This window comes from Mesoplodon bidens, assembly GCF_964165515.1.
Source record: "Mesoplodon bidens genome assembly, contig: HAP1_SCAFFOLD_512, whole genome shotgun sequence".
NCBI classification, from domain to species: domain Eukaryota; kingdom Metazoa; phylum Chordata; class Mammalia; order Artiodactyla; family Ziphiidae; genus Mesoplodon; species Mesoplodon bidens.
In genome coordinates, this window is record NW_027672332.1 from 80,899 (window position 1) to 107,272 (window position 26,374).

Sequence of the window (26,374 nt, forward strand, 5' to 3'; positions counted from 1 at the left end):
GCTATCCCAGGATGCCTAAATTAAAGAATCCTAATACCGACAGGACCAGGCCTATGTTGTGGACAATGATCAGTAGAGGTCGTTTTCCTGAGGTGAAAGACAGGACAGAGGGATATGGCTGAGATATGGGGTGAATCTGGAGCCCATGGGGATGCACCCTCCAAGCTCCAGGATAGGAATGGGGCCTCTGGGGTCCCAGGCCACCCACCACGCCCTCCCGAGCAGGATCTTGGCGTCAGTGATAAGGCAACCCTAGCACTTGTCACGCCCCAATGCTGTGTCCTATGTGGGTCCCATGCTCTTGGGACCACACCCACACTCTGCAGGTCCACGCTGCAGGGTCCTTCCTGCCTCAGGAGTACAGACCCCACAGCAAGCAGTTTCCTCCCCAACCAGCAGGAGGAGGGGAGGAGAGCAGGGGCACCAGGGGAATCTCACTCAGACAACACCCCAGGGGTGCCAGCGGGAACAGTGATGATGCAGATGAGGCACAGACCAAGAGATGGATCCAGAGGACCCAACAGGCAGCTGGTCAGGTCCTGGCTCATCTGTACCCTAGACACCTTTGTCCCTCATACAGCCCCTTCCTCATACACCCTCTCCTTAAATGCAGATTCTTCAGATGCAAACAGGCAGAGCTTCAGGCTGAAAGTCAGCTCTTCCAAAGTGACCCCTCAGCAAACACTGCAGGATTCCACTCCAGTGGGTGCCCTGGAGTCCACAACTCAGGGACTGAAGTGGATATCGGTGCCAGGGGCAGTGGGAGAGAATGGGGAGTGAGACGTTCGTGGTTGTGGAATTTTGGTTTTGCAAGATGAAAAGTCCTAGGAATGGTGGTGATGGCTCCACGAGAAAGTGAATAGATCTGATGCCTCAGAAACGTGCACTTAAAATGGTGAAGATGGTAAAGGGTATGTGACGTGTGTTTTATTTCACTTAAAATAAATTCTTAAAATAATGTCTTGTTCACTGTGATTCCATTTCGACTCCCCTTCATCACAGATGTCGGAGGCCCAGACACAGTCCCCTACCTTAGGGGCCATCACAGTACCCTCACATGGCACATGGAAGACCATTCTTAGGGGGGGTTAGTCTGTGCTCACCTGACCTCTGTCCAGGGGGACCCAGGCAGTGGTGACCCCCATAGATTAGACATATGATATGATATGTTATTAATATGATACCACCAAGCATTGTCACTCACCAGAACACAGAGCAGCAACCCACTCAAACATGCCTGACCTCACATGAATGTGAGAAGACTAAGAGAAGAAAAGGTACCACAGGTTAATCAGGTGAACGGAACACCCTTAATGCAGAGGTTGGAAATCTCAAAGGGGAAAAGACACACTGCAGGCAAAGAGCACATATGGGCTCTCCCCGTACATGTGATCCTGACCCATGCAGATGTGGTGAGAGCCACACAGTCCCCACACCCTTTACCTGGGGTCGCACGTCCACACTCACCACGGTGACCCCACCTCCCTAGACCCTGCACCTAAAGTCACACGTTCTCTCTCAACAGGTGACCCCTCCTACCCAGACCTCTCCACCTGAGTCACATGTCCACAGTCCCAGGGTGAACCGCCCTCCCCAGACTCCCCCAACTGGGGTCACACGTGCACAGTCTCCAGGGTGACCTCACCTCCCCAGACCCTGCACCTGGGGTGACATGTCCCCTTGGTCAGGACACCATGGCTCTGCTGGTGGATCCCCTCATGTGGAAACAAGCTGTGTTCCTGGGGCCTCCTGGGATGGGAAAATGTGGCAGGTGGGTCTCCTCTCCCCACACTTGTACCAGAGAAGTCCTCCTCTTTTCAGTTTGATTCTGTTGATTTTACTTGTTTTTAAAGCTTTCATGCTGAAGTTGAGCACACTACTTGGTTCTGGCAGGCTCAGTCCTTTCTTGTCTCACATGCTTGTTGAGATAACTCACAGGACAGCAGGGCTGAAAGCAGCGGGGCAGCTCTGGACGCTTCTGAGTAGGGACGGTAGAATGGAAGGAGAGCTCAGCAGCAGCCTCAGCTGTTACCCATCGGGCTTTTGCCCGATCTGCGTGCCCTGCAATCAATTCACCAGCTAAACCTGCCTCCCTACGCACCATGCATGTGCTGGTGAATTGGAATTATTGCCAGGTAGCCCTCCTGTGGATTCTCCACGAGCCCCAGGGAAGGTGAACCTTACAGGGATTAAGACTAAGGCCCCGATCACAGCACTGACCCTTGGGAGGACCAAGTAACCACACTCAGAAGAGAGGCTGTTACTTAGAGAAGCCCACCTCAGTTCCAGACCCCAGACATTTAAGCACTCACCTTCAGATGCAGGCACGGAGCTTCCCAGTCCTGAGGCCAGGCCGGGTTTCTACCCAGGTTCCCATAGTCCTAGCATACACAGAACATGGTCAGGCCTAAATCTTCTTCTTATAGACAACACATGGTCAGCTCTGAACATAATCAGTAGAAAGGACATGCAGAGGTCTAAATCTACCGTGTAGACAGAACTTGACCATGTTTAAACTAGCTTAGGGCTGATCTCATAGGAGGTACAGATCACACACATGGGTCTCTCATCTTTGGACACCCACATCAGGAAACTGAACAAAATCTTTGTCATTAAACATTTCAACAGGCAAAACAGAAATGTTACCAGTTTCTTTGGCCACCTGATGGTCAGGATCCATGGGTGAGCCATGAACTTCTGAGAGTGCAGCCCCGTCTGCTGCCAGGACAGACAAGAAGTGGCCTGATTCCAGCCTCCCAGGCTTCCAGAAGGAGGCAGCCACACTGGAACCCAGGCAGGACAGTCCTGCATGGTCCGGGCTGGGAGATCCGGTCTGTCCATTCCACTGGCCAATTCCTGGCGGGGCGCTCAGGGCCGCTGAGAGCCCTGCACTCAGGTCCTGCTTCCCTGCAGCGTGTGCATGTGCATGTGCGTGTGTGTGTGTGTGTGCGTGTGTGTGTGGGTGTGTGTAGAGGGGGCGGTGGCTGACGGCTCCCATGGCTCCCGTCCCGGGCACCGCGCTGTCTTCGAGGGGAGTCACGGGGAGAGGTAGGGGCACAGAAGCTGTTGGAGAGGAGAACCCACCGCGGAGCTCCTTGCACACTGGCTCGCCCCACCTGGTGACCCGCCTGCCCATCGTGGGCCGCATGTCACCCCCCAGCCCCCACCCCCGAGGGCAGGGCGCCTGCTCTTTCAAAAGGACAAGGTCTCACATGAAGGAGACCCAGTGGGGACTGTCACGCCCCCACTCCTGATGCTGACTTTGGGAGAATGAACCCCCTTGACTGGGCGATGGGACACTGTGAGGAAAGAGGTGGCGGCCCCATCCAAGTCGGGGCCTGGCTGAGAGATGGGAACACAGGAGCCAAGTGCAGGGCCTGGAGGCCAGGCCAACAGGAGGGGCATACCCAGCCTTGGCCGGACTCTCCAACTGTGACATTGTAGCTTTAGGGGACCTGGGGCAGGTGACTGAATGTAATGGGGGTCTAAACTGCACCCTGAATGGGGCTTAAAGAAGGTGTGAAGCATGTTACTGAGACCGTGACAGTCATTGGAAGACAGACTCTGTGTCAGGACATCCTGCTCCATCCATTTAAATCCCTGAGATCTGTGACCTTTACGTGGCTACGCAGGATTGTTAGAGCAGCTGCGTGTGGATATATCTGCAAGTGGTTCCAGCAAACACACAGTTGTGCACACAGGCGGGCACAGCACACACACAAACATATGTAGGTGCACAGCACAAATATATTCACACACTAGCATATGAACACACATGCACGCATATGCCCATGCACACACTAACGTGAGCAAGTGCACACTAAACGAACGTGTGCAAGTGCACATACCTATGCACATGCACAGCATAGGTATGCAAACAGGCACATGCACACGCATGTACATAGCACACACACAGGGAATAAAGTGAATCCATAAAGTGAGTCCGTAAAGCATTAAGTCCTGAACACAAGTGAAGCTGACATGTATTTTTCCCTTTTCTTAGCTTTGATGTTTTTCACAATAAAAAGTTTAAGGAAAAAGTTAATGGCAAATGACTTTTGATTCATAGGACTTTCTGACGTTATTCCACAAATATTATGACAGGAGAAATGAATGTAGGTAGTACATGTGTCCACTAATGGATGAATGGAGAAGAAAAACATGGTCCATCAATACAAGGGAATGTTATTCAGCCTAAAAGGGAAGGCAATTCTGACACAGGCTGCAGCAGGGATGAACCTTGAGGGCATTAATGCTCAGTGATGTAAGCTAGACACAAACAAACAAACAGTGCTTGATCCATTCATACAAGGCCCCTAGAGCAGTCGGAAACATAGAGACAGAAAGTAGGATGGTGAGTGCCAGGGGCTGAGGGAGGGACAATGGTGACTGAGTGTTTAATGGGGACTGTTTCAATTTTGCAGGATGAAAAAATTCTGGAGGACGATGGCGGTCAGGTTTGCACAACAGTGCGAATTACTTCTGGACCCTGAAATGTGCACTTAAAAACGGTTAAGATAATAAAGTTTATGTTTTGTGTATTGGACCACAATTTTTAAAACTTTTTAAAAAAAACAACAGGAAGTAGTCCGTGAATAACACAAGATGCACAACTTCACTAACAACCGAGGGATTAAAACCGTAAGAAAACTACTGTGCACACACCTACCAGAATGGCAGACATGAAGACACAGTATCAAATATCAGCAGGATGTGGAGCAATGGAAAGCCTGGTGCGCAGCGGGGGGTGCAACCACTTCTGAAACAATCGGGCCTCAGAGAGCGAAGTCCGTGCACACAGACCCACAGTGTTCCTCCCAGCTGAACACAACCCCCCCAGCCCTGCACCAGGACACACGGACATGGACTCTGCAGCCACAGGAGCCAAACCTGAAAGAACCTGAAGACCATCACAAGCAGATGCAGAAATGAACCATGCACGCTCCTATGAAGGAATATTCCACAGCAATGGAGTACATTTTGTTTAAAGGCAGTAAAACTATAAAAAATTATTTTTTAAAAAAAACTATATTCACAAGATGAAAGAATCTATAATTCTGGCACCTAAGGATTGTCGAATGCTCCTAAAAGTAGATTGTTGTAGAAACGTTTATTATAAGGAAATTAACATATTCTCTAGGAAGGACGGGGTGAATGGGCCTGCTACATTTTCTACATTGAAGACATATACAGGTTTTGATTCTACTTCTGTTAAATCAAGTGGGACTTCATTGGATTTCTGCTACCGCGGAGATAAATTCTGGGTAGGGGTCAGGAGAAAACTAGTCATAGGCGTTCTCGTGTAATAGTTACTGTTGAAAGTGTAAATGATCCATTTATCAGTAAGACTGAGAATAGAATAACTGCTACATTACTTCATATGGGATTGTGTCTGCTACTGTCCCTAGGGCTCCAGTGAGTGAGTATTTTGAATGTGAAGCTCATCCAGATCTGAGAATGGAATAAATGGCTAAGTGTGATATGGCTAATATAAATAATATGCCAACATTTATATTAATTAGTGGGTAAGATATGGGAAGAGGAATTCATGTTTTGAGAGCCAGGGTTAAGGTTAGCATTGGGGCAATAATATATAAATTGATGATGTTGATGGACATAGCGGTTCTTTAATAAGTAATTTGTATGCCTCAGCAATGGTTTGTAATCATCCATGGGGGCTGAGGATTGTTGGCCCTTTCTGGATTTGTATATAGCCTAGGATTTTCCATTTAATTAATATGAGGAATGCTATGGTGAATTAAATTGGGTCATTTGTGAAAGAATGTTGATTATAAACATATTCTTAGGAAGAGGACTTGAACCAGTGCAGATAAAGGTTTCAGTTTTACATAATTACCGGGCACTGCCACCTTAACAAACATGGTTCTACAGTAGGATATGTATAAATTAATTGAATGTAGATTATATCATCATTTAGTTTCCAGACATTTTGTAAAGTAAGCCATAATGCTCTTGTCCTTTCCTACTGGCAGAAATCTGCAATAGACAGAAAGCAACCAGGATGACTCCAGTCTGAACTCAGATCACGTGAGACTTTAATCGTTGAACAATTAAAAGCAGTTGTACCATTGAAATGTCGTGATCCAGCATCAAGGTCATAAACCATATTGCCGCTATGAACTCCAGAATACAATTACACTGTTATCCCTAGTAAAACTTGTTCTGTTGATCAGTGTTTTAGAACAGGTGATAAAGCATTTTGACTAGTTGGTCTAAATTTTGATCACTCAGAGGTGGTTGCTTCTCCAAAAAATAAATGGCACACGGGCCCAAGGCGCACCAGCTTCAGTAGTTGTGGTACACAGGCTCAGTAGTTGTAGCCCACTGGCTTAGTTGCTCTGTGGCAAGTGGGATCTTCCCAGACCAGGGATCGAACCCGTGTCCCCTGCATTGGCAGGCGAATTCTTAACCACTTCATCACCAGGGAAGTCCCAGAATCGCAGTCTCCCTTTTAGTATATCTTAAGCCCAAAGAATCCATGGAGAATTGTTACAAAAAATAAGACAATAAAATATTGTAAGGACTGTGACAGAAGCATATAGTACACAGTTCATATAGACACAGCCCAAGCAGTTACAAAGTATATTAAAAGGGAGGCTGCAATTTATTATTTTTATTATTATTTTTATTATTTTTTTTATTATTTTTTAACATCTTTATTGGAGTATAATTCCTTTACAATGATGTGTTATTTTCTGCTTTATAACAAAGTGAGTCAGTTATACATAAGCATATGTTCCCATATTTCTTCCCTCTTGCATCTCCCTCCCTCCCACCCTCCCTATCCCACCCCTCTAGGTGGTCACAAAGCACTGAGCTGGTCTCCCTGTGCTATGCGGCTGAGGGAGGCTGCAATGTTAAAAGAATAAGATAAATTATACCCACAAACTCCCAATCTTTCCTGAAACGTTGCAATCTGGAACCCTATTGTAGGAAGCAGAAGATTCCAGGAGACATTCTACAAATGAAGGACTCTAAACCCTGTGGTTGGATAAGGAATTCTGGAAGGAAGGTATCCTCACCCGAGGAGAGCAGGTTCCTATACTTGTCTAACATCACATACCTGGACAGTTCCCACTGATCTTGGTCCAGGCATTGCCTGTCCTCTTGAGAGAAAACTATGGCTATATCCTGGAATGTCAGCAGTCCCTGAAATTAAAAGTATACATACCGTGTGGCCACGGGAAGAGTTCATAATGTGACCCAAGAAGAAAAGAGCAAGTTAAGAGAACTGGTTTTAATTTAGAAGTGTCTTCAATTACCCACTTTATATATATATATATATATATATATATTTTACAAAGTAAGTTTCTCTATCTTATTTCTAACTACAAGAAAAGAGTGTGGCATGTGATCCACAAAACCAGTATAGAGACTATACTTATCTGGAAAAGAAATGATAAAATGATGGTTTCAACACAGGCATATGCATTTTTGAGTGTTTTATTTATATCAAATTGGATAAAATGTGTGTATTTCTCAGACAGAAAAGACGTGTCGAGGTAGAAATGTACCTTTCAACTATTCATGGGTACACAAGTACACTGGGGAGATTGTAAAAGTTCAGATTGTGATTCAGTAGGTCCGGTGGGCCTGAGTTCTATTTTTTTAACAAGCTCACTTTTAACTAGTGATGCCACAGTCTCTGATTCATTAACGACAATTGTGAATAGCAGAGACATAATTAGAAAGGTAAAAATTCATATTTAATTTTGAACTTAAAGTGTTTTATGGATTTTACACCTTTAATAGGATAGTAAGCACAGCAGCAACAATCATTTGTGAATATTTACTATAGACCGTGTATCTTTCTAACTTTGTAGTGTAGGACTCCAGGAAAAATGCCTGGGCTGCGGTCACAGTGGGCGGGGCCCTCAGGCCGGGCCGCCCCTCCAGGACCCCCGACGGGGCCCTGCGCTCCTGGCGGCTCCCTCCCCCGGCGCCTCCGTCCCTCCCAGAAGGCCTCGGGGCAGAGCGGTCCCACCCGCTGCGCCCAGAACGGAGCCCGCGTTTCCGCAGAGCTGGAGCTCCCGGCTCGGGGTCTCTTCCCTCCGCCTTCACGGAACTGCCCCGGAGCCCGCGGCGAGGGCGGCCTCACTGACGCTGCCGGCTCTGGAGGGGCCCCGGAGGCCGAAGCCGCGACAGTCGTGCGGACGGCGGGCCGGGTAAGTGGGCGCCGACCCTCCGCCTGGTACGGTGCCCTGGCGGCAGGGCAAGACCAGCTTCTGAGGGGCAGGGGTTCGCTGCCACCCGCCGCTGCTGTGCAGAAAGGGCGGCCCCCAGCGTCTGGTCCCGGGAACTTCGGTCCCTCCTCTCGCCCCTGCCCTCGGCCTGGCTCGCGGGGCCCAGTGGGGCGTGGGGAGGGGGTCGGCCTGAGTGTCCTGAGGGGAAACGGGGCAAGGGAGGCGCAGGGCCCGGCTGCAGCGTCAGCGCGCCTCCCCCCGACTGCGGGGAAGGCGGCTAAAAACTCCTCCCGAGGCTCGCAGGCCCCTTATTCAGCGGAGTCCCTCTGCCCTCCTTCCTCCCTGAGCTAAAGGACCGGGGGGAGGGGACAGGGCAGGGCACTGGCGCAGGTAATGGGGACCATCAGCAGGTGATTGTTAACTAAGGAAAACCGGCTCTCCCAACGTGAGGAATGCAGCGCTTTTCTTTGTTTGCGGAGATGCCAGAGGCTGGGCTCCCTGAATTCCTTCCTTTCATATGCACCTCAGCGCTCTGGGGCCTGCATTCTGTATTTGCATATCCTGAGATCCTCAGGGCTCGCGGCTCACACTGGAGGGCTGCAAGGGCTGATGACTGTGATATCCTTTGTTTACTGAGATGGCAAGAAATATTCCATTTCTCACCGGCTTGAGGGGCACAGAGTGAAAAGGGTAGGAGAATCTCACTCGGCATGTACTTTGGTTTACACATAGATAATATGTACACTTAACTGTGCTACTAGAGGTTCTCAAGTGTGATCAATTGTACTACTGCCCTCTATGGATGCATTTCATGAATATCATAAGATACATGCCTATAGAATTGACTTAATCCATTTAAATAGGATAATGGTTTTTAAAGGAAACATAATAGAAATATAACAAAAAACCCCTTACCACTAAAGGCTGGGTCTGGAGCAACCTAAATAAATGTTCCATTGTTAAAATTTTGAAAGATGTATTCAATAGAAATATCAACAAAAATGACAAATAATGAGGGCAGCAGAATGTTGAAATGTTCTATCTTTATCCTTAAAGTGGCAGAACATCATGTATTAGTAGGCGCTAGGGGCAGAAGATGCCTGATTTTATACCTTTGTCATATTTGTACAGTTGTTTCAACAAGTAACTTAAAGACCAAATGGAAAAAAAGGAGGTTTGTGCCTGAGATCATGTTGATGTGAAACCAGGGATGGCCACCTTGTTCCAGGTGAGTTAAGTTTACCTGGCAGGTAGACCACAGAGCTCCTGAGAAGCAAGGGTTGGAATTTTTCTGCTGGGTGCCCCTTAGGTTCTGTGACTTGACTGATTGTGAGTCATGTTTCGGGAAAGACCTGATCACAGGAAAAGGGTGGGGAAGAGTGATTTGGGGAGCAGCTAACAACATGCATCACGGCTCATGGCTTGAATGAATTTTAAAGAAACAGGAAAACAAATGCTTCTTATGGAATCAGAGAATGTCCAGCCGGACAATCCCAGAAAATGAGGAACACCCATCCCATTTTCCAGATGAGAAAACAGAGGCCCAGCAAGGTGAAATCCCTCACCCAAGTTGCACCCGTCTCTCCTCCCCACTACATGGTTCATGAAAGCACGACTTTTCCTGTCGTGATCACTGCTGAACCCCAAAAAGGACCAGGCATCTAGCCGCTGCTCCAAAAATTTTGGTTGACTGTAGGAACAATGCTATTTCTTTCTTTCTCACTCTTATTCAGGATTGTGCCAAGAACTCCCCAGGCTGCAATGTAATTCGATAAATGTAAATATTAATTGAGTTTTGTTGTGATGAGGACTTAGGCTTTGGAGGTAACAGACTTGGTTCAGATCTTGGTTCTGCCACTCAATAGCTGTTTGGCTTTGGGAACATTACTAAACCTCTCTGAGCTTATTTCCTCCTTTGTAAAGTGGGGATAAATGTATCTGAGCCAGCAGAGCACCTGCATGAGAGATGTGCACTAAATATTGGTCTTTCTCACTCTCCCACGCCATCTCTGTTCTTCCCAGAGAAGTTGTACAGAAGGATATAGTACTTTTTAAAATTAATTAATTAATTAATTAATTTTTGGCTGTGTTGGGTCTTCGTTGCTGTGCGCGGGCTTTCTTCGGTTGCGGCGAGCGGGGGCTACTCTTTGTTGTGGTGCGCGGGCTTCTCATTGCAGTGGCTTCTCTTGCTGCGCTTGTTGTGGAACACCGGCTCTAGGCACACGGGCTTCAGTAGTTGTGGCCTGCAGGTTCACTAGTTGTGGCGCATGGGCATAGCTGCTCCGCAGCATGTGAGATTTTCCCTGACCAGGGCTCGAACCCATGTCCCCTGCGTTGGCAGGCATATTCTTAACCACTGCGCCACCAGGGAAGTCCAATATAGTACTTTATAAAGAGGGGTTTTAATTGATTTCAGATAGTGTACATGTTTCTTGTAGAAAAGATTTTTCCACTATAGAAACATTAACATGCAATAGCACTACAAATGCAGTATTCTATGGGTTAGATATTGTCAGTAAATTTTATAAGTAATTGGGCAAAGGCCAAGGCAGTAGGTACTGGGGAGTAAGAAGTCTCAAGTCTGGGGTGCCCCCCCACCCCAATTTCAAGAGCAGGGTGTGTTTTTCAAATCCATATTTCATCTGGTCTTTGTTTCTCATCCATCCTCTGTGTCTGCCTTTCACAAAAGGCTCAGATCCTCCACTTTCACACCCTCCTGGCTGGCTGTGCCCCAGCTCCTGTCCTGGAACCTCTGCACGCATGGGTGTGCCTGCTCTCCCTGGGCTTCACCAGCTTTGCCAGGGAGCTGCTGTATCGTGCACTGCTAGCTGTACCCCAAAGTGCCTAGACCCTTCTGGTACATGATGTACACCCTCATCACCATGAGTGCACGCCCATCCCCTTACCTTATATCCTGCCTCTAAGCCAGGCTTGGGGGTGACTAGTGTGCATTCAGCTATGTGAGGTGCTGGGATCAAAGTGAAGTTCCCAACTTTTGAAGTTGCAGGCTTGAGGGGCACACAGTGATTTAAAGTCGGGTCACCTGACCTAAAGGGGGGGCTGATTGCTTTAAAGCCAGGGCAGCTGACTTAAACCCTGCGTCCCTCCGCTGCAGGACGAGACCAACTTTGGCGCTGCTCGGGTTTGCTCCAAGCCAGCACTGCTGTGCAGAAAGAGCTTCCAGTAGTGCCTTAGTGCGGGGGGGACTTGGTCCGTTGTCTTGCCGCTGCCCTCAGAGCGGGACCACCTGCTCTTCTGGAGGAGAATCAGGGAGGGGGAAGTGCAGAGTCCCGGCTGGAGTTGCGGCACCCCTTGTCTGATGGCAGGGAAGGGGGGACGGGGCTGTGTGGTGTCCTGGGGCTGGACTCACCAGGTCGACTCAGCCTCTCAGCCTCCTAACCTCACCCCACACACCCCACAAGAGTCTCCAATAATATGTAATTGTGCCTTAGGTTCTCGGTCTTCAAACTCATACCCAGGCTCCCAGGTCCCTTGATTTAGCCAATTCCTCTGTGCTCTTTCTTCTATTAGATACAGTCCCAGAGGGAGGGGCTGGGGGATGGGACTGGAGGGACCCCGGCAGCACTGGCCTAGGCTGACTAAAGAGATCCAGGGCCAGCGCTATCACACATGTGCGAGGACCCTTAAGGCACAATCGAGGGGGCCAGTTAGAGGCAGTCCTTGTTGCCTCAAGTGAGTATGGATCACTGTTGGGTGGGGAGCATGCTGACCCCTGAGAAGTACTGTTAGAAGGATGTGTTCCTCCCTCGGCTTCAAGGACGTGGGTGGGCTTCAGGGCTCCATTTCCCCTCCAGACCTCCAGGGCTGACTGCACCCCAGCGGCCTTGCAGACCTGGCTTCCTGTCCCAGAACTTGCCAGGCTCCAGAAGAATCCAGACTGCAGAGATGGTGCTTGAGCGCTCCAGCTTAAGAAGTGCTGTCCCTGGGGACCCAACAGTGGAGGGAGGAAGGGTGAAGGGAGTAGGGGGGTGGGGTTGGGAGGGGTGGCTGCCCTGGGAGATGTTGAGAGAGAAATATCGCCCCCCACACCCCCTGCTCCCTGCAACTGACTGACCCACTGATGCCATAGGATCTCAGGCCCTTTTAGTCAGAGATGCCTCGGTTTCTTTACTCCTGCGTTCAAAACTATGCAAAACCAACTCTTCATCCTCTTGCTGCCTGGCCAGGAAGGACTTGTAAAGCACTGTTCTTTTGGAGCACTCGTTCCCTAAACTGCAGTTTGGAGCTGTCCCAGCTATTTAAAGGTGTTCTCCTTAAACTGAGACTAAATCCTACTCTTTTGGAAAAACGCCCTGCACTTCCGAGGAGATCATGTTTTCTGCCCATTCCTTCCTTCTACTTCCCTCTTAAGAAGCCCTGTGCTCAAAGGGCTTGGTGACTTATTTTTTGCTTGATGTCAAAAAGAAACCTTCCCCATGCACCACAAAAATCTTTCCTGGAGCATAGGTGTTTCAAAACCATGACCGTGTTTTGCAGTCAGTATACACTGGGTAGACTGCCTAGCAGTCCCTCCAAGAGCCAGAGGTGAGCGTAATCAACTTATCTGATTGGATGCCCTTCAAGTTTAGGAAGGTCCCATTCTTATGCCCCAGCAGATAAGACAGGGCCCTGGATGGCTGTGGCTGTGATTAGGTAACTTCTGATGATTTTATTTCCCTTACTGAGCTGCTGCTTCTAGGTTAAATTCATTTTATTACCTGTCCTTTTTTTTTTTTTTTTTTTTTTGCGGTACGCGGGCCGCTCACTGTTGTGGTTTCTCCCGTCGTGGAGCACAGGCTCCGGACGCACAGGCTCAGCGGCCATGGCTCATAGGCCTAGCCGCTCCGCAGCATGTGGGATCCTCCCGTACTGGGGCATGAACCTGTGTCCCCCGCATTGCAGGCGGACTCTCAACCACTGCGCCACCAGAGAAGCCCTACCTGTACATTTTTAAAGAAAGACTGAAAAAGTCACTGTAATAGGTCAGGAGTCTGAGCTCAGGGTTAGTGAAAGGTACTCACAGGGAGGAAGGTGGATAAACATAGGTGCGTAAAATAGGAGGGTTGGCAAGTACAGCCAGGACGACCGGGTTCACCGTACGCACTAATAAAGGCCAGAATCTCCTCATTTATCTCTGGTGGGAAGTTCTGATGGTTTCTCAGGATCAAACTCAAATCATATTCAACCTAGGGGGCTTCCCAGAAGGCGCTGAAGCACCGGCAGAGCCCACCTGCGCTCCCACCTTGGCACTCCAGGATCAGAGTTGGGTTTGGAGATGGGGTTGCTGTAACCCCAAGGAGGTGAGCAGAGAGGAGGAGTTGATTACCGGTCTCCTCTGACTCTCTGGCCCAAATTGCCTGGCTTCACGGGGGGGCAGAGTTTTGCTTTGAGCAACTTATGGGGCACTTCCAGACTGGTGGGGTTGCCCAGTGGCCCGACAGTCTGACAGGCTGGCTGCGGTGTGACCGCCCTTTGTTTCTTCAGAATCTGTTCATCAGGAGGTGCATGGTTGCCGAAGCCCATTCACCGCCCCCCACCGAGGGCGATGGCACCTTCCCTGGCTTTACCCTATGATCACCAGGTACTTGAAATGAATGCAAGGTTTTTGACTTCAAGGAAGAGCTCACATAACCCCTTCTGCCTCATAATGTGTGGGATTTACTATAATGGAAGGACATTATAAAGAACAGGTAGAAAACCCACCTGTTGGTCTCCATGTAGGAGTTTATTTTGCATGAATCTCTCCTACACGAGCAGATAGCAGAGGTTTATTTTTGTTCCCGTGTGTGTAGTTGTGGCAGAGGACATAGGTATGGTGGTTTGAAGCCCTCAAGGAAATATTCTCAGAACTCTCAAGACTTCTCTTGATTGGAACCGAAAGAGACCTGGAAAAGGAGGAAAAGCAAAGGAGGAGGGAGAACTAATGGCTGTTTCTCAGTAAATTCACCTTCCTGGTTGATTTTTCTGTCTTCTCATTTCTTTTAACTTCTATGTATGTCTAATGGAATGATGTAGAAAGGCTGATTTTTATGCTTTAAAAGATTTTACATCACAAAGAAACTAGAAGTGGCTAACAGAACTTATTCACATCAATGTTACATAGAGACTTTGATATTAAATTTGTATACTAAAATGGGTTAATCCAAATTTTCTCTTTCTTTTTGAGTGAATATTTCTAACATATTTTTGTAGATAATAATTTATCCTAGATATACAAAATTGTGAGAATGGGTACCATTTTTCACCACTTAAATGATTTCTTTTAAATGAATAGATCATACACTTTAAAGGCCAATGTTGTCTTACATGTTGTTTTTTAATTCCTTGATTTCCAAAACTTGTGTTTATTTAATTGATTTCTATCTAATAATCTCTCTCCTTTATTGTTTCTTACTTTATATTTTATTGATCTATAGTTAATTTACATTATTATATTAGTTTCAGAGGTACAACATAGTGATTCATAAATGTTTAGGTTCTTCTCCATTTATACTTATTATAAAAGAGTGGCTCTATTCCCCATGCTATACAGAACGTCACTGTAGATTATTGATTTTATACATAGTGGATTCTTCCTCAGAATCTCCTACCACTATTTTGCTCCTCCACCCTGTCTCTCCCTGCTGGTAACCACTAGTCTGTTCTTTAATCTGTGAGTCTGTTTCATTGTTGTTGTTGTTGTATTCAATGTTTTAGATGCCACGTGTAAGTGATAACCTACCAGGCTTGTTTTCTCTGCGGCTTATTTTACTAAGCATAATACCCTCCAAGTCCATCCATGTTCTTGCAAATAGCAACATTTCATTTTTTGCTGAAGTCATCATAAATATCATTTTTTTATCCCCTAACCTATTGATGAACACTTAGTTTGACTCTATATCTTGGCTATGGCAAATAACACTGTTATGAACATTGGTGTGCAGTTATTTTTTTTTTAAATAGTGTTTTTGTTTTCTTCTGATATACCCAAGAGGGAAATTGCTGGATATTATGGTAGTTCTATTTTTAGTTTTTTGTGGAACCTCCATTCTTCTTTCCACAGTAGCTGCACTACTTCACATTCACATCAAGAGTTTACAAGAGTTTCCCTTTCTCCACATCCTCACTAACCTTTGTTATTTGTGACCTTTTTGATGACAGCCATTCTGACAAGATTGAGGTGATATATCTCATAGTTTTGATTTGCATTTTATTGCCGATTAGCTATGTTTAGCATCTTTGTGCATTCTGGCTGTCTATCTGCATTTTTTCCTTGGAAAAATGTCTATTTAAGTCTTCTCATTTTTTAAAAAAATATTTTGGGTGCAGTTCTGATATTGAGTTGTATGTGCTGTTTCTGTAGTTTAGATATGAACCCTTGCTTGGTCATCTTTTTGGTGTTAACCTCTTATCATGTGCAAATATTGTCTCTCCTTCAGCAGGTTGTCTTTTCATTTTGTCTTTGGTTTCCTTTGCTGTGCAAAATCTTTTAAGTTTAGTGAAGTCCCATTTGTTTATTTTTGCTTTTGTTTCATTTGCCTTAGTAGACTGAACGCAAAACTGTTGCTATCATTTATGTTGAAGAATGTTCTGTATTTTCCTCTCGGGGTTTTATGGTCCTACATTTAGGTCTTTATTCAGTTTTGCATTAATTTTATATACGGTGTGCTAAAATACTCTAATTTTAGTCTTTTCCATGTAGCTGACCAGTTTTCCTAGTACCACTTACTGAAGAGACAGTTCTTTCTCCATATTGCCTGCTTTGTCATAAATCAATTAAATATACGTGTGTGGGCTTATTTCTGGGATCTCTATTCTATTCCAGTGATCTTTGTGTCTGTTTTTGCTCCGGTCCGATGCTCTTTGATTACTGTCGCTTTGCAGTATAATCTGAAGTAAAGGTGCCTGATGCCTCCAGCTCTGTTCTTTCTCAAGATTGTTTGGCTATTTGGGGTCTTTGTGTTTCTATACAAATTTTAAAATTACTTTTTCAAGTTCTGTGAAAATGCTTTGGTATTCTGATAGGGATTGCATTAAATCTGTAGATTGTCTTTGGCAGTATGGTTATTTTAACAGTATTAATTCTTCCAGTCCATGCACCTGCTATATTTTCTCATCTTTTTCTGTTGCCTTCAACTTCTTTCACCAATGGCTGATACATTTCTGAGTACATGTCTTTTACCTGCTTAGGTGTGTTTGTTCTTAGGTATCTTATTATTTTTAGTGTGATTGCATATGGTATTGTTTTCTTAATTTTTTTCTTTCTGACATCTTTGAGTTTTGTTTTTTTCTTCTTTTTCTAATTCCTTCAGGTGTAATGTTAGGTTGTTTATTTGATATTTTTCTTGTTTCCTAAGAATAAGCTTGTATCACTATAACTTCCCCCTGTGAACTGCGTTGGCTGTGTCCCATAGATTTTGGATCACTGTGTGTTCATTTTCATTTCTCTTGGGTATTTTTAGAATCCCTCTTTAATTTCTTCACTGTTCCTTTTTTCCCCTTTTATTCATCTGTGATGTGAGGACTACCTTTAATATGATGTTTGGATTTCTTTCAGTTGTGTGTGTGTGTGTGTGTGTGTGTGTGTGATTATTTAAGTTGCTGAGCTCTTAGTTTCACGTGGACACTAACAACCCTGCATTGTTAATCTGCTCCCCCACAGTTACTGAATTTGACCTTATATTTTACATCTACTTGTTTTGTGTGTCCCTTAACTTCTTATTGTGAATATAGATGATTTTATTACTGTTTTCTTTCATCCTTCCTATTAGCTGTGTACGTGGTTGATTTACCTCCTTTGTTGAATATTTGCCTTATCCAATGAGGTTTTTCCGTTAGTAAGTTTCCTTTTCTAATTTTTATGTTTCAGTCATGGCCTTTTCTTTTTCACTGAGAAAAGCCCCTTTAAGATTTCTCATAAAGCTGGTTTGGCGATGCTGTGCTCTTTTAGTTTTGCTTCTCTGTAAAACTTTAGATCTCACCATCAAATCTGAAGGAGAGCCTTGCTGGGTAGAGTATTTTTGGTTATAGGCTTTTCCCTTTCATGACTTTAAATATACCATGCCACTCCCTTCTGGCATGCAGAGGTTATCCTGAAAAGTCAGCTGATAACTTAATGCAAGTTCCATGTTTGTAACTTGTTGCTTTTCCTTTGCTCCTTTTAATAGTGTCTTTTTATCTTTATTTTTTTGCCATTTTAATTACAATGAGTCTTGGTGTGGTCCTCTTTGGGTTGATCCTGTTTTGGCCTTACTGTTTTTACTGGACTTGGATGTCTGTTTTCTTTCCCAGGTTATGGAAGTTTTCAGCTCTTATGTCTTCAGGTATGCTCTACACTGCTTTCTCTTTCCTTTTTGCTTCTGGGACCAGTATAATGCAAATATTAGTACACTTGATGTTTCACATGTCTGTTCAACTTTCTTCATTTCATTTTAATCTATTGTTTTACAGTTCATCTTCAGTGATTGCCAGTACTCTGTCCTTCAGTTTTCTGATTCATTCCTCTGTCATTTAGTCTACAGTAGTTTCCTTTTAGTGTATTTTTCATTTCAGTTATTGTATTCCTCATCTCTGTTTTGTTGTTCTTTAATGCTCTAACTCTTTTTTAAAAAATTCTACCTTCTTGCTCTGGTCGTCCATTCTTCTCCTGAGTTCTTTGATCATCTTTATAGTCATTACCTTGAACTATTTTTTGAGGAGATTGGCTACCTCCACTTCACTTAGATCTTCTTCTGAGTTCTTATCTTGTTCCTTCATTTGGATCGTGTTTCAGTGTCACCTCATTTTTCTTAACTTGCTGTTTTTATTGCTATGTATGTAGTATGTTCGTTACATTTCCTGACCTTCTAGAAGTGGCCTTTTGTAGGAGAGGTCCTATGTGTCCCAGAAGCCCACTGTCCCCTGGTCACTAGAACTATATGTTCTAGGTGTACCCCCTATGTTGGCTACTTGGGCTCTTCTATTGTGGTGGGCTGACTACTGTGGGTGGTCTGGTAGGCTTGGCTGCCCCCAGACTGCTTGTTTGACAGACTCTGCCTTGTATGGAGGCTGTCTGTGCTGCTTGGTGAGGCTAAATCATAAGGCAGTTGGCTGCACGACTCTGTGGGACACCAAATCTAGTGCTGGTTCACTTATGGGTAGAATTGCAGTCCAGGTGATATCAGGGCTAGTGCCCAGTCACTGGGGTGATGCTGGCTACTGGGAGGAAGACACAGGTCCTGAGTTCTGGCTGCAGGGCCCAGGAGTCTCAGAGTTGGTGTTGGATCGCTGTTCCTGACACAGCTCTCTGCAGGGTCTGGGGTATCCCTAATCTTGTGCTGTCATTCTGATGGGCAGGGTCAAGACCCAAGTGAGTGCATGGCTGCTTGTGGCCTGCAAGTGAGTGTTCTGGTCACACAGGCTGCTGGGCTGTGGTATTCCTGGAGCTGGTGTGTACCTGTTGGTGTATGAGGCTGATCCCACTGCTAGAGCAGATTTGCTGTTGGGTAGGTCCAAGCTCCATCCAGTCCCTGTGCAGTAATCACCTGCCGACGGTGAGACTGATTCCAAGGCCAGAGCAGGCTCACTTGTCAGAGGGGCCAAGGACTCTGGGGCTGGTGCCTCTCCACTTAGGTGTGGAGGCTGGTCCTGGGGCTTTTGGTTGCTGGGCCCATGTCCAGCGGCAGCTGTGCATTGAGAGGGTCTGAAAGCAGCCTGTTTGCTGGTGGATGGGGCTATGCCCCTGCTCAGTTAGTTGCTTGGCCTGCAGCATCCTAGTACTTGTGTCTATAGTCTGGTGGAAATGGGTAGGGCTAGACCCTGAGGCTAAAAAGATAGAGGGAGGACTCTGAAATAATGCTTGCTGGTACCAGTGGCCACGAGGTAGAAGGAGCTCCCCCAAGTGGCTGCTGCCAGTGTCTATGTCCCTGAGGCTGTGCTGTAGTTGCCTCTGGACTCTCTGGGAGACTCTCCAAGATCAGGAGGTAGGTGTGACCCAGGATCCGTTCAAATGAGTCATACCTGAGGTTTCTAAGGAGTTATATACACAGTTGCTATTTGGATTGCTTGTTGATGAAGATAAGTGGGAAAACTAGAGTTGTTTCCAAGTGTAGGTAAGATATAATGAGAGGATGGAGGTGGGAAGTAGGGAGGCCCAGAGAAAAGTGGGAAGGTCATACTGGGCCAAGATGGTGGTAATATCCAGCAGAATGGATGGTAGGGCAGACTGTGGTTTCATCTTTTTTATTTCGGCTCCCCACCTCATCCTTAATAATTCTTTGGGAATATTTCATTGCTCTGTGATGCAGGTACAGAATTCGAGTGAGGAGACTACACCCTCAGGGTCCAGCTGTCTGAGTCCTCAGTGTGCTTCAAATGATGGAGAACTATTGCTTCTTTATGAGAAGAGTTAGTACCTCGTAGCTAAGCTTTAGCTGGAGCTTATGCAGGATTGATTCCAACTTATATATACTGTTGGCATGGAGGTTCCTCCTCCTCTTTTCTTGACCATTATGAAATGAATCTATACTTCTCAATATTTGTGTATATCAGATAAATACATTAAGTAAAGGAATCTTATATATTGCTCCCTGCATAGTTTGCTCTTTCTTGTTTCTCTTTTACCTTTACTAAATTAGCACAGTGAGAGACCGTGCAATGTTCTAATCAGGAGAGATTAGAACATCATATTTCTAGAGAGGTTGGTTGGACAGAGCAGGGGTCCCAGTGAGAATCAAAGCTTCTGTTTCTACTTGGAAGTGTACCTGTATAGAGTAGAGGGCTCCAGGAAATATCCTAGAATATTGCAATGTCCCTGCGGGAGATCATTAAGAGAGGCAGGATCTGGTCCCAGATCACTGTACTATGACATGTTTGTCAGTCATCTGGTGTGAGATTCTCAGAGCCAATCCCATATGGTAAGGCTGAGTGCAGAGTATGAAGCACCTGTGAAAGCCTTTGATTGAATGTTAAAGATGAAGCTCTGATTTTGGGGAGAATTTTCTTACCTGACTGAATGTCACCCTTCTGTGGGGATGAGATTCTGTGCTTTTCTTCTCTTGATGACCACTGACTGAAAGTCATTAGAGGATCATGTCTAGACAGCATTCTTTATTTAATTTCTTAAAGAAGAAAACATAGAAAACATTTTTATCCACTTTCAAATTGAGGATCAAGGGGAATGACATCAGTGAAAATGTCACAGTAGGGAGCTCTAGCTTGTGTCCATCACCAGAAACACTGACATACGTGGTAAAACCTGTCAGAATGATCTTATCAACACATGTAAGTTTTCTTTTCTTTTCACCCTGTAGATTCATCTTTCACTGAAACTTAACTTACTACAAGATGTGGAGAATAAACAGGGAAGTAGAAACTGCATTTCCTGATGAGAGAATCACTAAGTCACATTAGTTGTTCTGAGCTATGTCTTACTCACCGTGACTGTAATTAAAACAAACAAACAGGGCTTCCCTGGTGGCGCAGTGGTTGAGAGTCCGCCTGCCGATGCAGGGGACACGGGTTCGTGCCCGGGTCCAGGAAGATCCCACATGCCGCGGAGCAGCTGGGCCCGTGAGCCATGGCCACTAAGCCTGCACGTCCGGAGCCTGTGCTCCGCAACGGGAGAGGCCACAACAGTGAGAGGCCCGCGTACCGCAAAAACAAACAAACAAACAAACAAAACACTTTTTTTTGGTAAGTCAGTTCTGACATTTCCTCGTTAAAGACAAAGTAACAGATACAGATTTAGATCTACCAGAATTGAGCAAAATGTTGATTGTACCTGTGCTGCATATATGAGCATGACCTGCTACAAATCTTCATTATACTGATTGCCACAACTGACAAATTCACTTTGGCCACTCCTGATATGTTGCATGTAAGGAATGCATAGGACACTAACCCCAGCTGGTCACAGGTAAACTCTGCCACGTGGATTACCGCATGTTTTCCTGCTGGAAGACCACACATTCTCGAGTATCATGACTGCAGAGTATGTGGGCTCTTCTTTTTTCTGGATAAAGGTTAGATAATCACCTAATTTTATGAGAAATATATAAATTGTATTTGCATATTCTTCAGGTGTTTATTTATCCATTCTCTTTCAAGTCCTAAGTGCAAATATTAAAGTGATTTCCAAGAGGGTGGTAAATAAGACAGCTACGTTTATGCTCCAAAATTAGCAATAAAGCATAATACAATTGTAAATGCATTAATGTGTGATTAATATGTATATACTATGTAAATGCAATTTTAGTAATGCTTTGTGGAGAGCTTCAGAATCTAGGGATTTAAAAAAAAAGAAGAAGGAGTTTTTGAAACTCTCAGGGAATTATATAGAAGTTTTTGTGTCTATAATTATCAATCTGGAATAATGCATTTTCTCAGAAATAAACTAGGCATAAAATTGTAGGAAAAAACTTCATGAAATGAAAGAGCATGTGAGATGGGCATACAAGAAAAAGAATATTCTCAGAGAATAATGAACAGTGTGAAGTTCAGCAGAAGTGTAATACAGATTCAAAGAGTAAAACTTTGGAAAGCCTACTTATGAGTTCCTCATATTGCATCTTTGGAGAGACGGTAGTCATTTGAAATATGATGTTATAAGATGACGTTAACATACTTAAATACTTTCGTTTAGAAATGACCACTTAGAACCAGAATAAATGAAAGAGAGCACAAAATTATGTTTTTGTTGATTTTTGAAGATCTCAGGTGAGTGCTGATAATTTAAATATATATGATGTCAGGCTTCCCTGGTGGTGCAGTTGTTGAGAGTCCGCCTGCCGATGCAGGGGACACGGGTTCGTGCCCCGGTCCGGGAAGATCCCACATGCCACGAAGCGGCTAGGCCCGTGAGCCATGGCCGCTGAGCCTGCACGTCCGGAGCCTATGCTCCACAATGGGAGAGCCCACAACACTGATAGGCCTGCGTACTGCAAAAAAAAAACAAAAAAAAAAAACACAAAAAAAACCATGGTGTCTTTCACTGCAAAATAAAGGAACTTTGGAGGATTCCTGGAATGAATGTCAATATTATGACAATAGTATGAGTGTGTTTCATGTTTGGTAATTACAATCATTGTTGCTTTTGCTGTGGTCATCCATTTACAATGTTTGGTGTCAGTTGATTTTTCTCTGGTAAAAATAAAATACAGTCTGTGTGTGTGGAAAAAAAACATACATGATGTCGTGATAAAGTTGTATGTAATTTGAGATCTGGCAAAAAGCATTTCTTTTCTGTAATGCTAGGATGCTAATTGGACATTTTTGCAAGAATGAGATTTCAGGATGCAAATCTCGTGTCTCTAAGGTAGGAAGCCAGTTCATGATGGAACATTCTATTAAACTTGTGTGAGTGCAGAAATATTTCTTTGGAAGAAAGAGGTCATAAATCCCTTTTTAACGGTTAGTGGTTTATAGTATACCGAATGAGCAAAATGGGTATTTCTGAACTTTAGAAAAAAATAATATAGTTTTTCTGCATTTATATTATGCAGCTGATGTAGAATATCAAAAATTCTTTATTTTGAAAAACAATGTAATCAATTTGACATAATTCATATATATTGAACCTGTGGTACACACACACAATAAAACATACATTCAAAAAATCTTTTTCACTTAAGAAATATTTTCTAGTGTAGTTGATTTACAACGTTGTGGTATTTTAAAATACATGTTTATTAGAGTATAATTGCTTTATAACACTGTATTAGTTTCTGCTTTACAACAAAGTGAATCACCTATATGTATACATATATCCCCATATCCCCCCGTCTTGAGGCTCCCTCCCAGACTCCCTATCCCACCCCTGTGGGGGACATGAAGCACCGAGCTGATCTCCCTGTGCTATGCGGCAGCTTACCACTAGCTCTTTTACATTCGGTAGTGTATATATGTCAGTGCTACTCTCTCACTACGTCCCTGTGTCCCCTTCAGCCCTGTGTCCTGAAGTCCGTTCTCTACATCTGTGTCTTTATTCCTGCCCTGTCGCTAGGTTCATCAGTACCATTTTTCTGAATTCCATATATATGTGTTCACATACAGTATTTGTTTTTCTCTTTCTGACGTACTTCACTCTGTATGACAGACTCTAGGTCCAACCACCTCACTACAAATAACTCAATTTTATTCCTTTTTATGGCTGAGTAATACTCCATTATATATATAGGCCATATCTTCTTTCTATATTCATCTGTCGATGGACATTTAGGTTGGTTCTATGTCCTGGCTCTTGTAAATAGTGCTACAGTGAATATTGTGATACATGTATCTTTTTGAATTATGGTTTTCTCCGGGTATATGCTCAGTAGTGGGATTGCTGGGTCATATGGTAGTTCTATTTTTAGCTTTCCATTATGGTTTATCAGAGGATACTGAATATAGTTTCCTCTGCTGTACAGTAGGTCTTTGTGGCTTGTCCATCCTATGTAGAATAGTTTGCTTCTGCTATTCCAAAACTCCCAATCTTTCCATCACTCTCTCCTTGGCAACCACAACTCTGTTTTCTATATCTGTGTGTTTGTTTCTGTTTTGCTGACATGTTCATTTGTGTCCTGTTTTCGATTCCACATGTAAGTGATATTATATGGTATTTGTCTTTCTCTTTATGACTTACCTCAGTATCATTATCTCTATGTCCATCCATGTTGCTGCAAATGGCATTATTTCATTCCTTTTTATGTCTGAGTAATATCTATTGTATACGTATACCACACTTTCTTTATACATTCATTTTTTAATGAACATTTAGGTTGTTTCCATGTCTTGGCTATTATAAATAGTGCTTCTATGAACATAGGGTTTTATATTTTTTTTGGAATTATAATTTTGTCTAGATATATGTCCAGAAGTGGGATTGCTAGATCAGATGGCAACTCTCTTTATAGTTTTTTTGCAGAACCTCCATACTGTTTTCCATAGTGGCTGCACCAACTTACATGGCCACCAACAGTGCTGAGGGGTTCCCTTTTCTCCATACCCCATCCAGCATTTGTTAATTGTAGATTTTTTTTAATGATGGCCATTCTGATCAGTGTGAAGTGATACCTCATTGTAATTTGGATTTGCATTTCTCTAATAATTAGTGATGATTAGCATCTTTTCATGTGCCTATTGGCTATCTGTATGTCTTCTTTAGAGAAATGTTTATTTAGGTCTTCTACCCATTTTTCCATTGAGTTATTTGTTATATTGTTATTGAGTTGTAGGAGCTGTTTGTATAGTTTGTAATTTAAGCCATTGTCAGTCTCATCATTTGCTAATATTTTCTCCCAGCCCATAGGTTGTATTTTCATTTTGATTATGGTTTCCTTTGCTGTGCAAAAGCTTATAAGTTTGATTAGTTCCTGTTTCTTTTTTGCTTTTACTGTAAGTCCGCTACGTATGAACAAGTTCTGTTCCAAGAGTGCGCTTGTAAGTCCAATTTGTTTGTAAGTCCAACAAAGTTAGCCGAGGTACCCAGGTTACACAGTCGGCTATATGGTATTGTACCATAATGGGTTTATAATACTTTTCACACAAACAGTATATAAGAAACAAACACAAAAACAAAGAAGACATTTTTAGTCTTACAGTACAGTGACTTGAAAAGTACAGTAATACAGTACAACAGCTGGGATACTGGGGCTGGCATCGAGGGAACAGGCGAGAAGAGTTACTGATTGGAGGAGGGGGAGGAGGTGGGAGATGGTAGAGGTGAAGGGTTATCAGCAGTGGGAGACAGGGGGCAAGCTCCAATTTCACTCATACCTGACATTGATGACACAGGTTCTGGTTCCTTGCTGGATTTCATTCTATCTACCCTCTTGAAAAACTGATCCATTGATGTCTGGGTCGTAGCTCGTTTCTTCTCATCATAGATGATGACACGGTAGCACTGGTTTGCATTCTGAATGGCTGCTACCACCTTTGGGTACCATTGTAGGTTCGAACCCTGTGCCTCAGAAACTAACAGTGCCTCCTCAAATTTAGAAGATGCCCTTGGCATTTTCTGTGTCGTGAATCTCTTCAGTTCTTCAGTTACTTCTTCCTCCTGTCCCTCTTCATCCTTTCTCTGCGCCTCCAATTCCATCAGTAAGCTCCTCATGTTGCACAGCAAGGAGTTCAATGAAACCGTCCTCTTGCAGATCTAGCTCCAGCTTCTCGCTGAGGGTCACTACGTTGCTGAAGACCTTTTCAGACTTCTGATCTGCCTTCTCAAGTCCACAAACATCATGAACAAACTGTGGGCAAAGGTTCTTCCAAACCCCATTCATGGTGACCAACATACACTCACACCATGCAAAGTCAATGTTTTTTATGGCCTTGTAGATGTTATAGTCCTTCCAAAATTGTCCCTAGGTTCTTCCTGATTTCTCACTTACCTTTACTGCCTGACAAAAAGTGTGACATAAATAATATTTCTTGAAAGTCGCTATAACTTCCTGGTCCATAGGATGGATGAGCAATGTAGTATTCAGTGACAGATGCACTACTTTGACGTTGGGAAAAGTCATCCATGAAAGGGGGGTGGCCCAGAGCATTGTCAAGCAGCAAAAGAATGTTTTTCTGGGACGTCCTTCTCTGAGCAATATTTCTCTACATCTGGGATAAAGTGTTGGCAAAACCAATCCTGGAACGTGGCCTGTGTAATCCAGGATTTGGGGTTACACTTCCACACAATAGGAAGAGAGTCATTGGCTATGTTTTTAAGGGTTCTTGGGTTCTCTGAATGATGAACTAAGAGAGGCTTCAGCTTCATATCACTGGAAGAATTGCCACCAAACAACAGTTAGCCTATCTGTTTCTGCTTTACAGCCCGGCATCAACTTTTCCTTCTTACTGATGTAACTTCGGTCTGGCATCCTCTTCCAGTACAGATGTGTCTCATCCACATTAAACACCTGGTTGGGTAAATGCACACCATTATCAATAATTTCTCAAAGTGTTTCAGGAAGTTCCTGGACAGCTACCCTATCTGCACCTGCTGCCTCTCCACTTACTTTTACCTTGTTGAGGTTGGCTCTACCCTTGAACCGATGAAAACAGCCATGGCTGGCATTAAAAAATATGCCCTCTGATTCTTTCCCGTGTTTCTTCTTCAAGTCTTCATAAAGGCTTTTAGCTTTCTCTTGAATCACCATAAGCTGAGCAGGATTTAGCGCTGATATTGATCCCGCATCTGCACACTGAGAAGTTTCTCCATCTCCTCCATCACTTTTCCGTGC

At 44.4% G+C, this 26,374-nt stretch overlaps 1 protein-coding gene across 3 annotated transcripts in view; it reads left to right on the plus strand.

Moving 5' to 3' along the window:
• The first annotated feature begins 7,354 nt into the window (after positions 1 to 7,354).
• The window catches only part of LOC308610345 (uncharacterized protein), a 46,984-nt gene continuing 27,964 nt past the window's right edge, over positions 7,355 to 26,374 (plus strand). For 2 of the 3 annotated variants that reach the window (XM_081259518.1, XM_081259517.1), the window contains exon 1: positions 7,355 to 8,186. In XM_081259518.1, the coding sequence (XP_081115644.1) occupies positions 7,863 to 8,186 (324 nt within the window). In that variant the 5' untranslated portion in view covers positions 7,355 to 7,862. Of the gene's footprint in view, positions 8,187 to 9,335; positions 10,293 to 26,374 lie in introns of those variants that run through there. The other variant, XR_014014517.1, reaches the window with a different exon arrangement.